Raw genomic sequence first — 16606 nt, forward strand, 5'->3', positions numbered from 1 at the left:
TTTGAAGTAAATCTTTACAAATCTAAATCCTTCATTCCAGTTTAATAAAAAAAATCAAATAATAATAATTCATTTAATTTATGTATTACTTTTCAAGACAGCCAAAGTGCTTTACATACTGAATGTGTGTGTGTGTGTGTGTGTGTGTGTGTGTGTGTGTGTGTGTGTGTGTGTGTGTGTGTGTGTGTGTGTGTGTGTGTGTGTGTGTGTGTGTGTGTGTGTGATATCACCCCCACAGCCACAACCTCATCCAAAATAATTCAGATTTGAGACACAAGTTAGCCGAACACACACACACACACGCGCACACGCACACACACACACGCACACACAGACAGGTCGTGGTTCTGGATTGGCCCGGCTGAGACATAGACACAGGCATGGCCGTACGATGACCGAATGCCTTCCCCCCTCGTTACATGCAGGCACATACACACACACACACACGCATGCATGCATACCCACACAAGTGCACACACACACATACACACACACACACACGCACACACGGACAGGTTTGGGTTCTGGATTGGCCCAGCTGAGGCACAGACACAGGCATGGCCGCAAGATGACCGAATGCCTTCCCCCCTTGCTACATGCACACACACACACACACACACACACACACACACACACACACACACACACACACACACACACACACACACACACACACACACACACACACACACACACACACACATGCACGTACGCACCAACGCATTCGCACACATACACATTCACTCCACTTCTTCACACACACACTGCCTCCCAGACCATTATGAAACAGCCAGCAGATGGCTGAGGGACAAAGGGTGTGAGGGTGAGAGGCCCCGGCCCCCCTCCTCCCCACACACTCTTAATACAGACACTCTCCAGCCACCCCTTTTATCCCCACACTCACACATCCCCTTATCCAACAACTTTACACCATGCGCAGCCCCCCGTCTGTCTGTATGGGCATAGCTCCACAGCTGCCCTTTATCAGAGTCCTTGTAACCCTTCATTCAGCCACCACACATCCCCCTTGCTCTGATTTCACGTTGTTTTTCTCGTTCCGCGGATGCTGCTGTTTGAATTCCCGTCCCGAAGCTGTCATCTTGGTGAAATGAGCAGAAAAGCAAAAAAATGACATTAGCCTAATGATTGTCCGTCCGCGTTGGGGGACGGACAATCCCCACCCCACCCCACCACCCAACCTCTCCTTGATTCTACACGTAATGCTCCTGCACAGTGCATTGAGCTGGCCCGCGATGAGGGGCTATTTGGCAAAGAGCCATTTAGTGGAAGTGCTCTCATGGCCACCGAATGACACTTGTGGAGACAATGTCAGCACCCCCCCCACCCTGTGACACCATCAGTTGATTGTATATTGAATAGAACTGGAGAGGAGTGATGTAGGGTTATGCCCCCCCCCCCCATACCCCCATACCCCTTACCAAAGATTCTGCAGCATTACTGGCAATGTGAAATGTCTGCGTTGAAAAGAAGAGAATCCTCTGGTTCAGTGGAGGTCCCTCCATCAATATCTGCTGCCAAGGACACCCGGACAGGAGGGCGTTCAGCCAATGAAACAGGACGTTTTTTATGAATCATTAATGAGCAGGAAGCCTGAGTACTTCTTACGAGCCATGGCATTATTATGGGCATGTTTTTATTGATAAACTTTCAAGAAAAAAACAACCTTAGAAAAACCTGTCAGTGAGTTGATGCCCTTCTTCATATTTCGGAAGCCTTCTTTATAACCCGAGGGATCATCTGTGGAGAGTCAGGGTCCTTCCTGTCTGTCGGTTGTCTCCCTGGTTTGCTGTATGTTTCACAGCTTTATTTCAGCATCTCTTCTACAAAGGCTGCTGGCTCATAATCCATGGGTTGATAATTAGGTTTTTTAACCGAGCACTATTGCTTTATCCTTTTCACACCTTGATCATTCAATGCAAAGGTTATTCCATTCAGTTAAATTTTTCAATTCAAGTTCATTCTTAATGAAACCACAGCACATTTTATTTTAAGACATAAGTTTAAAACATTAAGTACATGACTATTAAACATCTACTTGAAAGAAAAAATAAATAATCTAAGTTCTTTCAGATATAGAGAACAGCTGTAGCACCAACCCCCACCTCTCTCACACACACACACACACACACACACACACACACACACACACACACACACACACACACACACACACACACACACACACACACACACACACGGGGGCATTAACACACATCCCCACCACACACACACACAGTTTGAGAAGAGAAGACAGGAGCTTGACGTATTGGATTTACGAGTCTCTGAAAGGGAGATGGTTCTGTGCCTTTTATCACAATCGAGGCTGACTAGATTAAAATGTAGTTGTACAGCCCCTCCTTTCCCTAAACCTCCACTCTCCCCCCCACAGAGCCCCACTCTGCTCCACCTCCATCACCTAACCCTCTCCACTCTGCTCCACCTCCATCACCTAACCCTCTCCACTCTGCTCCACCTCCATCACCCAACCCTCTCCACTCTGCTCCACCTCCATCACCCAACCCTCTCCACTCTGCTCCACCTCCATCACCTAACCCTCTCCACTCTGCTCCACCTCCATCACCTAACCCTCTCCACTCTGCTCCACCTCCATCACCGAACCCTCTCCACTCTGCTCCACCTCCATCACCTAACCCTCTCCACTCTGCTCCACCTCCATCACCTAACCCTCTCCACTCTGCTCCACCTCCATCACCTAACCCTCTCCACTCTGCTCCACCTCCATCACCTAACCCTCTCCACTCTGCTCCACCTCCATCACCTAACCCTCTCCACTCTGCTCCACCTCCATCACCTAACCCTCTCCACTCTGCTCCACCTCCATCACCTAACCCTCTCCACTCTGCTCCACCTCCATCACCTAACCCTCTCCACTCTGCTCCACCTCCATCACCTAACCCTCCCCACTCTGCTCCACCTCCATCACCTAACCCTCTCAACTCTGCTCCACCTCCATCACCTAACCCTCCCCACTCTGCTCCACGTCCATCACCTAACCCTCTCCACTCTGCTCCACCTCCATCACCCAACCCTCTCCACTCTGCTCCACCTCCATCACCTAACCCTCTCCACTCTGCTCCACCTCCATCACCCAACCCTCTCCACTCTGCTCCACCTCCATCACCCAACCCTCTCCACTCTGCTCCACCTCCATCACCGAACCCTCTCCACTCTGCTCCACCTCCATCACCCAACCCTCCCCCCTCTTCCCTGCCCTCTGTGCTGGAGCTGACTAGGCTCTCTACACACATGGTTGATTGCAGGACTTAACCATTCTCCTTAGAATGAAGTCTGCACCGTTTTCTTTTCTATTTAGGCGGTATGCACGAGCTGTCAGGGCCAGGGCAGGCAGACAAGCCTGTGTTGCGAAAGCAAAAACATTGCCCTGACCCTTTCTGACATCATTTGTATAAAAGCCCTCCTGTGGAGAGGGCCCAACAGCGGTAAGAAGGTGTCCCTGCGGAGAGTGTGGATGGTGGCTAAAGCCTCACCTGGCCTGAGTCAGACTGATTGGGCTCTGGGGCTGGCTGAGGCTGCACACCTGTTGCACATTGACTGCTCAATGTTCACAGGTTGAACCAGCAGTCACCACACGCACTCAGGGAGAGAGCTCCTGCATGGCAACATTGCGCACCAGAACCAAGTAGCATTATCTGCAAATGATGATCTGCATGCGGCTTGCAGCGCCCCCCACCGCGGTCCCTGTGTTCGGGGGAGACCAGTAGAAGGTGACGTGTCGCAATGGACTCTGGTGCAGTCCCACTACGCAAACCAACCACACGTTGTACACTCTTAGAGAACTGGGCAAATTGAAGAAATCTCCCACCCCCCCCCAACCACCCATCTCCCCCTTACTTTAGTCCTGTTCCTCACTAACTTACCACTGATTAAAAGAGATAATCATCCTCATTCAGCTTGGCCTGCAGCTGCCTCTCGCTGTCACCCCCAGCTGAGACGGGAGCCGGCGTGGAGGAGTTCCCCCAACGTGTAGAGGAGCCTCCGTTGTTGTCTTAACCCGGTGGGGGTGGGGGGGATATCAGTAATGACTGGATGTGATTAGCAGGAATTATCCCAGTTATCACAGCTAAACAAGCACTGGGAGCTGAGCTCCGGCTGTGATCTCCCCAGGCCTGCGATCAATGCCTTTAATCAGATAGCTCGACCACAATTGTGTGTGTGTGCGTGTGTGTGTGTGTGTGTGTGTGTGTGTGTGTGTGTGTGTGTGTGTGTGTGTGTGTGTGTCACTTAGTTCCTGAGAGCTTTTGACATTCTGATTTTCAGATATTTACTATATATGTATTTTATTTTGGCCGTTTTCTTCCAAATTAGCTTTGGCCCTAAAATACTGTATATTTGTTATTGTAGATTCCAATCCATAGGTTTCATCCAGACTAAAAGTCACTGACCGATATTAGGCAGTCAATTCAGCCCATCAGAGTCTGTCTGCAATTCAAACATTTGAGTTAGTTATTAATTGTTATGATCTGGCCCAAACGGCACCCTTTACATCTGTCCTCAAAGCCATCTGGGGCCACCGGCCGGCTGGGGGGGGCGAGTGACTCCATATAAAGGCTGCAAACTCCATGACCCAGCCTAGAATCTGACCCCACGACCCCTGCAACACACAGGGGTCAACCTGTCAGAGAGCCCAGAGCGGAAGTCACCACAGGGACGTGGTATCATGGTGGCCTGAGGAGGGGGGGAGGGGAGGGAGGGGAGAGGGTCTTAGTGGGGGATGGAGAGTGATCCTCAGGAAGGGGCATAAAAATGCCACAGACACTCTGGCAGTGGGGATGAGAAACGACCGGATGTTTGCTCTGTCCGCGTGCTGCTCTCACTTCAACATGCTGGGGATTCCTCTCTGTGATCGCATATATACACCTCATGCATTTGTAATCGACGGTATTAAGGTCTGTGTTTAGAACAGGCCCGGTAACACGCATAGACAATCACATATGACCACACACACACACACACACACACACACACACAATTGCTCACTCCCTCTCCCCCGATAAGGAGATGGAGGCACTCAACATAAACACCATATTTTCTTCTGCATTATCTTAGTTAACTTGACTGATTAAGCTGATGTTGGATCCAAAAGCAAAAGAAGGATGGAGAGAACTGAGGTGTTATAAAAAAAGGATGCTCTGGGGTTTCATGTGTGTGTGTGGGAGTGGGGGGGGGGGGGGTTGGGGGGGGATTTGTGTAAGCTACCTCATTGTAAGACAATAGAGGACAAGATGTTGAGTGTGGTGTCACCCACGTGCTTCTGCACTGCTATTGTCTGCTCCCTTTCCCTAGGCGAGAGACAGAGAGAGAGAAAGATAGCAAGAGAGAGAGGGGAAGAGAGAGAGAGAGAGAGAGAGAGAGAGAGAGAGAAAGAGAGAGAGAGAGAGAGTGAGAGGGAGGGGGGGAAGCGGGTGGGCTGTGTGTGTATTTGTGTGTGTGTGCGTGTGTGTGTGTGTGTGTGTGTGTGTGTGTGTGTGTGTGTGTGTGTGTGTGTGTGTGTGTGTGTGTGTGTGTGAATGTGCATGTGTATGCACGAGCACTCCTTTCATTCTGTGTGTTGGAGTGTGTGCGCGTGTGTGTGTGTGTGGGGGAGAGAGGGTGCACGGTGGCGTGCGGTCGGTGTGGGAGGAGGGGCGGCGGTTGCACAGACGGCTCGTGGTAATTTGATGTTTGTCCCCGGGGATGTTTGATGGATTAATGTTAAGCAGCCTCCTCCTCCACAGCACCACCTGATTCTAAAGGGGCTCCAGCCCCGTCTATATAAGAGGACAGAGTGCTGAGCTCAGCTAGTCTGAAGCCCGTTTCCATCACTCTGCCTCTCTCGCTCTCTCTCTCTTTCTCTGCCACTTTCTTTATTTCTTTCTGCTGGCTGCCTCTCCATCTGGCCTGTCCTCTCCTTCTCTTGTGTTCACTCTCTTTTTCACTCTCTCTTTCTTTCTGACTCTGTTGTTCCTTTGCCTCATTGACAGAGGAGATTGGGAAAAGAAGAAAAAAACATTGTTTATAACCTCGGCATCCATTTTTTGGTTGCACGTTTTTTTGGGCTGAAAGTGCTGGCCTTTTTGAAACAACCAGTAAAGCGTGCAAGTCAGGTTTTTGTTTTACTATTTTTGTCCCATGCAGCGTCGGTCCTAACCGGTCATCAGCCATGCCGCGCTCTTTCTTGGTGAAACAGTTGAAAGTCCACGATGCCTCCTTTTCAAACTACTACGCTCAGGAGTCGGAGGGATCTTACACGGTGACATACGCCATCCGGGAGTCCGCTGCCAACTTGGCGGTCCGTTTGAGTGAAAATGGTGAGTCAACATCGCTTCCAGTGTGTATATGAGTTGGTGTGTGTTTTTGTGTGGCCGGCTCTGCCTCCATTGTTCTGCTACGGTGTGTGCTGTTATGGTGCGCTCCGGTGTTCGGCTGCCTTTGGAACATCACTGATGGGATGGGATTTTAGGTGCAGAAAATCCACATTTGAATGTTGAAGTGGGTCAGGATGCAGGATCAGAAATAACGGGGAAAAGGACAACTCCAACAGAAGGGTTGCATTGTTGTTGTGGGACTCAATCCTCCTTTGTGACCCCGGACCCCTTTAAACCCTGTGTGTAAACCCCACCCCCCCCCTCTCTCCTCACCCTTCCCCCCTCCCACCCTCACTACCATCACTTATGCACACACACACACACACACACACACACACACACACACACACACACACACACACACACACACACACACACACATACACACACGTTTGCTGAACCCTCTGCCTGGTGTACTTTTGCTTCCTAAGTCCACCGGGGGACTGGATAGTATTCAGGTCACAGCCTCCCAATCAGCTTAGCAGCAGAGATCATTTGGCCGCAGACCCACACAGGCTCCAATGCCATTGTGTACATGCACAGAGATATATACACAGGATATATACACAAGGACACATGGTGCTGGAGCTGATGTGGGTTGGAGGGGATGGACGTTGGAGAGGTGATGGGGAGAGTGAGAGCAGCAGAGAGAACAGGATGAAGAAGGGGGAGAGGAGAGCAGATCGCCACTAGAGACCTGTTTGTCCTTAGATGGGGAAGTTGCCCTTGAGTCTCTGTTATCATCACCCATTCGCCCCCACCTTCCATCTATCTCTCTCTCTCTCTCTCTCTCTCTCTCTCTCTCTCTCTCTCTCTCTCTCTCTCTCTCTCTCTCTCTCTCTCTCTCTACCGTCTCATCCTACAGGATGTGAGACAGCCAGGAGGGCTAGGATTGCAGCAACACAATACACATGTGGCGACAGGAGCAGGTGATGGAGCAGGGGCAATTCTTTGGTCTCTTTCCTTTTGAGTGATGAGGATATGGCGAGAGACAGAGAGAGAGAGCACCAGGGAGAGAGAGAATGGGTATTGACTGGAAGTCTAGAGTGCTGCAGGTAATTCAATAAAACGCAACATGAGCAACGCATTCATAGACCGTACACACTCTCAGCTGTAAACCACGTCCACAGGCCTGGGGTGGGGCTGTGGGTGTGTGTGTGTGTGTGTGTGGGTGTGTGGGTGTCTGTATGTGCGTGTGTCTCTAGGGGGTGCAATCTAGGGAACAATCTAGCTTCATAAGACGGTCCTACTCAGCTGCTGCAGATTCTGCAGTTGGGCAGACACACCCACAAACACGCAAGCGCGCACATACACACACACACACACACACACACACACCCACACATATGCGCACGACTCTCACAGAGCTTGAGCTTGGGTTGGATCATTTGTCCCCAGATTTAGGATGCCAGCTGTCTGGCTCCCTTTGTGTGTTTGTGTGTGTGTGTGTGTGGGGGGGGGGAAGGCAACAATATACTATTTGAGATCAAGATCACACTCCCACCCAATCCCCTCCCTCTCTTTCCATCACCAAATCACATCCCACCTGTCACTCTGGCCCATTACCATACTCATGCTCATTGAATGAAACACACACTCTGATGCTGTGTATGGAGGAGGATCAGATTAAAGCCATTTAGTCTTTTAATGCGGTATTTCACTACTAGGTTATCAGTGTTTGGGCTGCGCTGCCCTGCATCATGGATGAGGTGCACTGTTCTGTTAGATGAGAGAGAGGAACGACTGTGCTTTTTGTTGTGGCTGTTTGAGCGCCCTGCACACGCCATTAATATTTAATCTGCAAAAGCACGCCCCACCTGCCACTTACAAATGGTTTCCTGTATACTGTTTCATATTGATCCAACCCGAGTGTATATCAAGATCACTTATCAACCTTGAGTTTCGATTCGCAGAACTTATACATAGAAGAACCCGAACAACAACCTTCCATCACAGCAAACTGCATCGCAGTCCCAGGGTGACGGTGCAGTTGAACTCTATCGCTACCATGTCCCTGTGTGGGGCCAGAGAGCTCCTGTCCACGCTGTTGTATGACATGGCTCTTCCTTCCCTCCACAGGCTACATCCATGACTACATCATCCCCTCGGTGTGCCCGGGCCCCAAGGAGGGTACCTCCAGGCAGAGGTCGGCCGGCCTGGCCTCCGGGCCGCCCTACTCCCCTGGGGGGGGGGGGGTCGTCGGAGGGGGCAGCGGCGGGGAGGACTTCTCGGACCACGACATGGAGGACCCCGACAGCCCCGTCTCCAGCGCCACCCCGGACTCCGACGGCGGCGGTAGCAGCAGCCTCTCGTTGGACGCCGAGGCGGCTGGTTGCCTAGGTGACGGCCTCCTGGTCTCTGACGGGCGCTCCCGCCGCCGCCAGGTCAAGCAGCGCTGTCTTCGCAAGGGAGGCCGCCCGTTGGACGAGGACGCCGAGGAGGAGGAGGAGGAGGAGGAGGCGGAGCCCCGCCCCGCCGGCCACGCCCACGTTAAGTGCGGCCGGGCCAAGGGTCGGCACGCGTGCGGCGAGTGCGGCAAGTCCTACGCCACCTCGTCCAACCTGAGCCGCCACAAGCAGACGCACCGCAGCCTGGACGGCCAGCAGGCCCGGCAGTGCCCCACCTGCCACAAGGCCTACGTCTCCATGCCCGCGCTGGCCATGCACATGCTGACCCACGACCTGCGTCACGAGTGCGGCGTGTGCGGCAAGGCCTTCAGCCGGCCCTGGCTGCTGCAGGGCCACATGCGCTCGCACACCGGCGAGAAGCCCTTCGCGTGCGCCCACTGCGGGAAGGCCTTCGCCGACCGCTCCAACCTGCGCGCCCACATGCAGACGCACTCCGCCTTCAAGCACTATGCCTGCAAGCGCTGCCACAAGAGCTTTGCGCTCAAGTCCTACCTGAACAAGCACTACGAGTCGGCCTGCTACAAGAGCGACGGCACGCCGGAGGAGTGCGGCTCCGAGGACTGACGTCAGAGCGCGCCCGCTTCACCCGTTCTGTAAAACTTTTTTTTTTAGGAGCGAAATGACCTGAGCGAGGCGGCGAGGCGGCGAGGCCGGGAGAGGCCCTCAGACCCGCCGGTCGCTTGCTGCGCTTATCGATGCCCACATGCATGCTTTTTTCTAACTCTTCCTGCCTTCTGAGAGCAGCAATAATCTCGACATGATGGTATTGTTTCGAATTCAAATAGGTAGTGTGAATTCATTACGAAGTATTGAACACACACATGAATATTTTTATATTGTTTGTATTAATTCAATTGCAATAATTTGCATTTCAGTATTATTTTGTATTCCACCTAGCTCTTAAATTATTTCAGACACTTGCTAATTTATGCCTAATTAATTTTGTATTTATTAAGTTATTTAAGTATTCATTGACGAATTTAGATGTTTATTTATTGTTTATGCATTTCTGAATTTCACATGTATTTATAAGAAACATAATTTGATTTTTTTTTGTTAAGAACAGAAGGGAAAAGCTAATATATTTCTGAAACAGAGTATTCCTTCAATTTGGTGATGATTATGATAAAGAACATTTAAATAATTACCGAAAAGTGTTTTTTGCCCTATGAATCTATGCACAAGATGAAATATTGTTTTATTGAAGCAGCTAGCTCTGAACTACCTGTCGAGTTAAAAGACAATTTATACTTGATTTAGAATTTAGTCAAATTGTAATTCTTCATATTTATTAAACAAGATTGTTTTCTTCATTGTCTCTGTACCTATCTATAACCCACCCACCTAGCATTTCATTTTTCACAATATGTTACCGTCATAGACTATATCCTAAAGAAAGTTTCCAAGGATATCTTTCGACAAAATACATCTTTTATCAAAAGATTCTTTATGAAATAATAACTGGCTGGTTTATAACTGCACGTCATCTTGTGGCCGACAGGGGGAGCCAAACCTGAAACCACTTCTGAGCTCCAGAATAACCTCAGTCTAGTTATAAAACAATGGGATGCTAATTACATGTGAATGCTGGAAATCAACAGTAGGCAATCGGATCCTGTATTGCTTCTTCCATCTACCTCAGCCTACCTGATAACTATCTTCAACCAATTTCACACGTAAACATAAACATGTCAGACCTAATATATTACTATCAGATCTTAATTTTTGCATGCAAAAACAATATTGATACTCTACTTAACACATTATAACATAATGTAGAAAATGTAAGCTCAACTTCACTCAAATCCTTCACTCAATTCCCGCAGCAAAGACAAATTGCCATTGTAGCTCTAAACTTCCGGCATTAAGACATGGGCCCACCTTGGCAGGTCCCATAGTGCAGGACAGTATCTCGGCTCACACCTGTTCTGGGTGTGCAGGCGTCCTCTACTGGCACCCATTCTGGCCCCTCTGTAGAGCAGGCAGGATGTTCTTTGGGTCAGGTGTCATGAGAACCCGGGCCCCTGGTTCAACCTGGCCCCCAGCCACATCGGCCCTCAGGGGATAAGCAACTATGCAACTCTGTGGACGACTGGGGAGATGGGGAAATACTATTTTCAGACACAATGCAATGCAATTCATGGAAAACACATGTACTCACGCATGCATGAGTGACTGCGGCTAAGCCAACAAAGACAGGCACCGTGTATCCGTGTGTTGGTACACAGTGTTGTGTTATTCCTGGGACAATCAACTGAATTTGTAGCAATTACAAGTTAGATCAGTCAAAACATGTGAATGATGTTCTCTATTAAAGATTACAAAATTCCAGAAGTAAGTTGGTAATTCACTTATCTTTGAAATTTAATTGTTCATTTTTTTGTGGCTTCTGTTCAGAATAAGCAAGCATATGTAAGATACGGTTGGTCTCTGGTAACTAAAAGCCCATAAAAAGGGTAATTGATGATAACATTAACATAATGATTGATAGAAAAGGGAATGGATCCATAGAGGAATCAGAAATGTTATGAATCATTAGTAGTGACTGTGTGCCTGTGTGACACACAACATGGCCTTACCCTTTAGACATTGAGACACTGGCAAGAGCTCCAGTGTAAGCCGCTGAGGGGTTAACGTGAGGGGCTGGGATGTGATCCCAGGTGACGCAGAGAAGGAAGAGGGTGGAACGGGAGCTGTTGGAGCTCTGCAGCTGTGGAGGAAAATAAAAGTAAAAAAAAAACATTATTTGCAATTGGTGAAGATGTATCATCGCGTGCGAGTAGACTTCCTGTGGTGACGGCGCTGGGGTTGCTGTGGATCCTTTGGGGGTTGGGAGGAGATGGGGGGTGGGGGGGGTGGGGGGGTCCCAAGGGAGGGGGGGCAGTCTTCAGGGAGGAAGATAACACAGCAGCTCATCCGCTAGGAGAACACCACGCACCTGCTGCTCGCGTCCTCCTGGTCTAAAGCCGGCTCTGAGATGTTGACTTTGGCTCTGATGTCTCCCATTACAACTACACGTTGAACCCAAAATGGAGCCATGTGGGTCATTCTCACACTCTGGCCTGAAGGATCCCATTATGATGACGACTAATAAACCAGACCCCCGGATCCTTTGGCTTCAGCGGTCAAGCGTTTTTTGGAGATAGGTCTGAGATACGCTTCCAACCAGAGGTGAGGAGGGGGGGAGAGTATGGGGCTGCAACCATTTGTTAAACTTTTGAACCGAGGGTGAACAGACAGACGGACGAGGCCACCTGTTTGCTCAGATCGTAGAGAGCCGGTGTAAGTTGATCAGTGTCTGCTGGTGTGTGGGGGGGGGGGGGAGATCGGGCTTTATCTTGGGTCACGCAACAGGGTCAACTGAAAGATTATAGTCTTGCTACTGTAAGGGCTCTAACTTGCTTTGCTTCAAATTGTCGATATTCTCTGCTGGGAATAGCAATTCAGGCCTGCTGCATAAATATCGGTATATTACGTAGATAAGCCTAAAACCAAAAGTCAATCATCATTTATTTTAATTTGAATATATATTCTTAACTGTAATCCCTCATATTGGGTAGGTCTAAACAATGGATTATGCATGGGTCTGAAATCATTGCAGGATTTCAAAAACACACTGAGGTTAATTTGAACATGCCAATAGTAGTAGATTAGTTAGCACATGCCAAAGGTCTATACTGTGTTTGACTGAAAAGATGTTCGTTGTGATGTGGAAGTAAGTAATATAAAACACAACTTAGTTTTCCAGAACTATTCGGTACAACTCTGGTGGTGTAGGAGCCCAGATTCACAGGGTGGTAAGGCAACAAAACAGTGCTCATGATTCCTTAGCTTGTCAAACCCACCGGCCTGTGTCCCTTGTCTTCTGTGTCCCTTGTCTGCTGTGTCCCTCGTCACCTGTGTTCCTCATCACCTGTGTCCCTCATCACCTGTGTTCCTCATCACCTGTGTCCCTCGTCACCTGTGTCCCTCTCTGCTGTGTCCCAATCTGCTGTGTCCCTCGTCACCTGGGTCCCCCTAATCACCTGTGTCCCTCTCTGCTCTTCACGTTGTTTCTCATCTTGTGAACAAACACACACACACACACACACACACACACATACGCTTACATGCACACACAAACACATACAAACACGTACAGGCCCACACGTACACACACACAGATGCACACAAAAACACATGCATGTAGATGCATGCACAAACGCGCAAACACACAAATACACATGCACGTACACCAATGCACACACAATCACACACAGGCACAGACCCACACACACACACACACACACTCCATCAGTTGTTATCCCCTCCACAGGGTGTTTAATGGCATTCCTCCACTGTGACGTGTGCTGGGCGGAGGGCTAGTGGGCAGTGGCCGAGTGCAGAGGGGTTTACGGCTCCAGGCCGTGGGGTCTGCTGGGTGGAGGGGGGTGGGTGAGGGAGGGTGGAGGAGGGAGGGTGGAGGAGGGTGGACGGAGGGTGGGTCCCAAGGGCAGCAGAGCGCCACAGTGTCGTGTTGCTGAGCGGCTGGGCGCGCTAAACACCCCACTGTGTCCTCCTCTTTATGAGCCCGTCCTGAGCCCAGGTCACTGTTGTTGGTACAGCTGAGTCAGCGGGGGGGGGGGCACTCCAGGCCTGTGACCCCCCCCTGTTGTGTTGTGTGTGTTCGAGTGTGTGTTGGGGTGTTTGTGAAAATTGGCACCTTTGGTGACTCTCTGCACTCACTTTCTCTCTGCCTCTCTCTCTCTCTCTCTCTCTCCTCTCTCTCTCTCTCTCTCTCTCTCTCTCTCTCTCTCTCTCTTTTTTTACTGGACCTTCTATCCACAACCCCAGTCAATCTGGAAGCCATTTGCTACGTTTCCACAGCAAAAGTGACTTTCTCCTCACCTCCTCTGGCAGCGTCTATGAGAGACACGGTGGGGAGCATCAGGTAGAGGTGAGCCCTGGTTGAACAGGAGAGAGAAAGAGAAAGGTTCCAACGTGATGCCTTCTCTTATCAGTGTCACCATAGACCTATTATTTCAAAGTGACCCAATTCAATTTGCTAATGTATCGTGACATTCCTTTTCAGTTTGTTAAGTGATGAAAAAATATTTAGCTTTTAGTTGTGGTCGTCTCGGGCTAGGTATGACTCGGAGAGTGGCAAATGTTCAACATGTGGTTTATTTTAACAGAGACACAAGGTAAACAAGCTTGTGTTCTGGAGGTGGTTCATGAAGCAACTCCCGAATACCGGTAACACAACAGTTCATATTGGAAGTGGGCAGAATGGTAAATAAACCTCGCCTACTTTTTCTTCTTTACCCAGGTAAATCTTTGATCTGTCTTGGCTTTGCCGGAAATGGCTAAGTGGCCATTTTTGTAGTCTTTAACTTACCTACAAAATCATAAAACCTTATAAGGTGTTGTCGATTACGTGGAGAAGATACCATTCATAACTGTTGTTAGCTTGAAGCATGTCATCAGAAATAGCATGGATTAAAATAATTAAAATAACACATAGACACAACACTAAGAACTGCACACACACAAAACGTGAAAAACAAATACAAATACAAAATACCCACTCAGATTTGCTTCGATCTGACTGTTTTAGCTATTTATTGCGGCAGGTTGGCTATTATCGCAGAAGGTGAAGGTCAATCATTCTCTGACAACTTTTGGGGGCCGGGATATTCCCAGCATGTCCTCCACGACCCTCCCCTCCCCTCCCAGCTGAGGGGCTACTGGTGCTGCTATAAGAGGCTCCCAGAGATGCAGAGCCGCATACTGGACAGTCCCATGTGTCAACAGAACGACAGGAGGGGGAGTTTTCTATACTTTTTTTCTACTCGGCCTGCATGCAGTTTTGCAACAACCGGATTACAAACGAAACACAACCCAACCAAAAATGGCTTTCACCATGTTGAGGCCGGTGTCGACGCACGCCTTCTCTTACCACGCTGATGTAAACGTGTTGTCGGACGATGAGGACGAGGACCGCAGCGAGAGCGACGGCAGCAGCTCGGACCGGAGCTACGGCTGCTGCTCGGAGGAGACGGAGGCGCACCGCCGCGTGGCGCGCGCGCTGGGCGGTGGCGTGGTGGTGAAGCAGCGCAACGCGGCCAATGCGCGGGAGCGCGACCGTACCCAGAATGTCAACGGAGCGTTTACCGCGTTGCGGACTCTCATCCCCACCGAGCCGGTGGACAGAAAGCTCTCCAAGATCGAGACTCTGCGCTTGGCGTCTAGTTACATCTCGCACCTGGCCAACGTGCTGCTGCTGGGGGACGGTGAGCCGTGTCTGAGCGCGGTGCTCCAGGGAGGTGACGGTGGGCGCAAACACCCCAGAGCCATCTGCACCTTCTGTCTGAGCAACCAGCGGAAAATGGTGAGCTATAAATGATAAATAGAAAAAAAATTGAAAAAAAATTGTGGATACATTTTAAACCTTCATTGTATTTGGTCTCGACAGATAAATAAATACATTTTACAATAATTTTTTTCATGCGTTCTTGTATGAGGCCAAATTGTACTGTTTGATTGTGTAAGTATAGTCTTATATAAGTGTTACCCATAGAGAAACAAATTATTTAAATATTATAAGAAGACATGTTGCTCTGTGGATTTGAATTTGCGTCTTCATCATTCTGTTCACATGACTTTCTATTGCACTGGGTTGTATTGCATATCCTCATAGGACAGCAAGTAGGCTACTTGAACTATGGATTAAGGCTATATCTATGTCTAGTCTATGCCTTTTTGTGAATTGAAGAATTTCCGAATGTAAACCTGTTTAATTCATTTTATAATAACATAGTGGTGTTCCTATAAAGACACAAGAGGACTGATGAGCCTGTTCTGCTTTGTCCTCAGGTCAAAGACAGAAGAGACTGTGTGAAGATGCACAGAGGCAACACACTACGACTGAGTCGGCGGTGAACCCTGTTTTGGAAAACCCTTCTTCAGACCCTCCACCGTTACCCTGTCCTCTCGGACCACAGACCATCCATCATGATGGAAGGCACTTCGATCGTTGGCCTGAAATTAACACAACCGGAAAACTGGGATGATTTTGGCAATCAAAGAATATCTTTGCCGAGCCAAACAGACAGTGGGGGAAACCACAGATTTTAAGGGACATGAAAACCAAAACAAAGACTATTCCCACATAGATTCTGTTGTGTTTTCTTCAACAGTGATCGGTGTGATCTATTTCAAAAACCGAACTGCTGGTTGTTGCTTTATTTTTTCATTTATTTTTATTTTTCCTTTCAAATAAATATATTTTAAATATAAAATATGTTGGCAAGTAGTTTGCTCGGTTCCGGTTACTTTGTGGTCAGGCATGGTAAACTGAACTGGGCCCGGTACGACAACTGTTGTGTATTGAGATGGCCGACCATGTGTTGTTTGTGCACTACAGAGCTACATTATTAAATTGTAATCATTTTAAAGGATAAAGGTCAGGCTTTTCTTTACTCATGAAAACAGATTTTACATTGCAATTATAAATGACATCGAACAAGATTCCAAAAGATATACACTACCGTTCAAATGTTTGGGGGGACTTAGAAATGTCACACTGATTTTTTTCAATGAAGATACCATTACATTTATCAGAAATATAGCTTAGACATTATTTGGTAAATGATTATTCTAGCTGGAAACGGCAGATTTTCAAGGGAATATCTACATAGGTTTACAGAGGCCCATTTCAGCAACCACCACTCCTGTGTTCTGATGGTACGTTGTTTAGCTCATCCTGTTAAAAGGCTAATTGATAATCAGAAAACCCTTTTGCCATTATGT

At 48.8% G+C, this 16606-nt stretch overlaps 2 protein-coding genes across 2 annotated transcripts; both read left to right on the forward strand.

Annotated features, from left to right (window-relative positions):
- Positions 1-6202: 6202 nt before the first annotated feature.
- On the forward strand, positions 6203-9379 carry LOC130371078 (transcriptional repressor scratch 1-like). Its single transcript, XM_056576748.1, has 3 exons — positions 6203-6350; positions 8487-8711; positions 8748-9379. Exons 1-3 carry the CDS (start codon positions 6203-6205, stop codon positions 9377-9379), a joined length of 1005 nt encoding a protein of 334 aa, XP_056432723.1.
- A 5179-nt stretch (positions 9380-14558) lies between these two features.
- LOC130390594 (transcription factor 15-like) lies at positions 14559-16337 on the forward strand. Its single transcript, XM_056600644.1, has 2 exons — positions 14559-15185; positions 15671-16337. Exons 1-2 carry the CDS (start codon positions 14706-14708, stop codon positions 15734-15736), a joined length of 546 nt encoding a protein of 181 aa, XP_056456619.1. The 5' UTR covers positions 14559-14705; the 3' UTR covers positions 15737-16337.
- The last annotated feature ends 269 nt before the right edge of the window (positions 16338-16606 follow it).

Source organism: Gadus chalcogrammus, chromosome 1, assembly GCF_026213295.1.
Source record: "Gadus chalcogrammus isolate NIFS_2021 chromosome 1, NIFS_Gcha_1.0, whole genome shotgun sequence".
Classification (NCBI taxonomy): domain Eukaryota; kingdom Metazoa; phylum Chordata; class Actinopteri; order Gadiformes; family Gadidae; genus Gadus; species Gadus chalcogrammus.

Bases quoted from the DNA above. Each gene is read 5' to 3' on its own strand.
- LOC130371078 (XM_056576748.1), top strand. From the start codon at position 6,203: ATGCCGCGCTCTTTCTTGGTGAAACAGTTGAAAGTCCACGATGCCTCC. The intron at 6,351-8,486 runs GTGAGTCAACAT...TTCCCTCCACAG, and splicing joins GGTCCGTTTGAGTGAAAATG to GCTACATCCATGACTACATC. The intron at 8,712-8,747 runs GCCTCTCGTTGG...CTGGTTGCCTAG, and splicing joins CGACGGCGGCGGTAGCAGCA to GTGACGGCCTCCTGGTCTCT.
- LOC130390594 (XM_056600644.1), top strand. From the start codon at position 14,706: ATGGCTTTCACCATGTTGAGGCCGGTGTCGACGCACGCCTTCTCTTAC. The intron at 15,186-15,670 runs GTGAGCTATAAA...CTTTGTCCTCAG, and splicing joins TGAGCAACCAGCGGAAAATG to GTCAAAGACAGAAGAGACTG.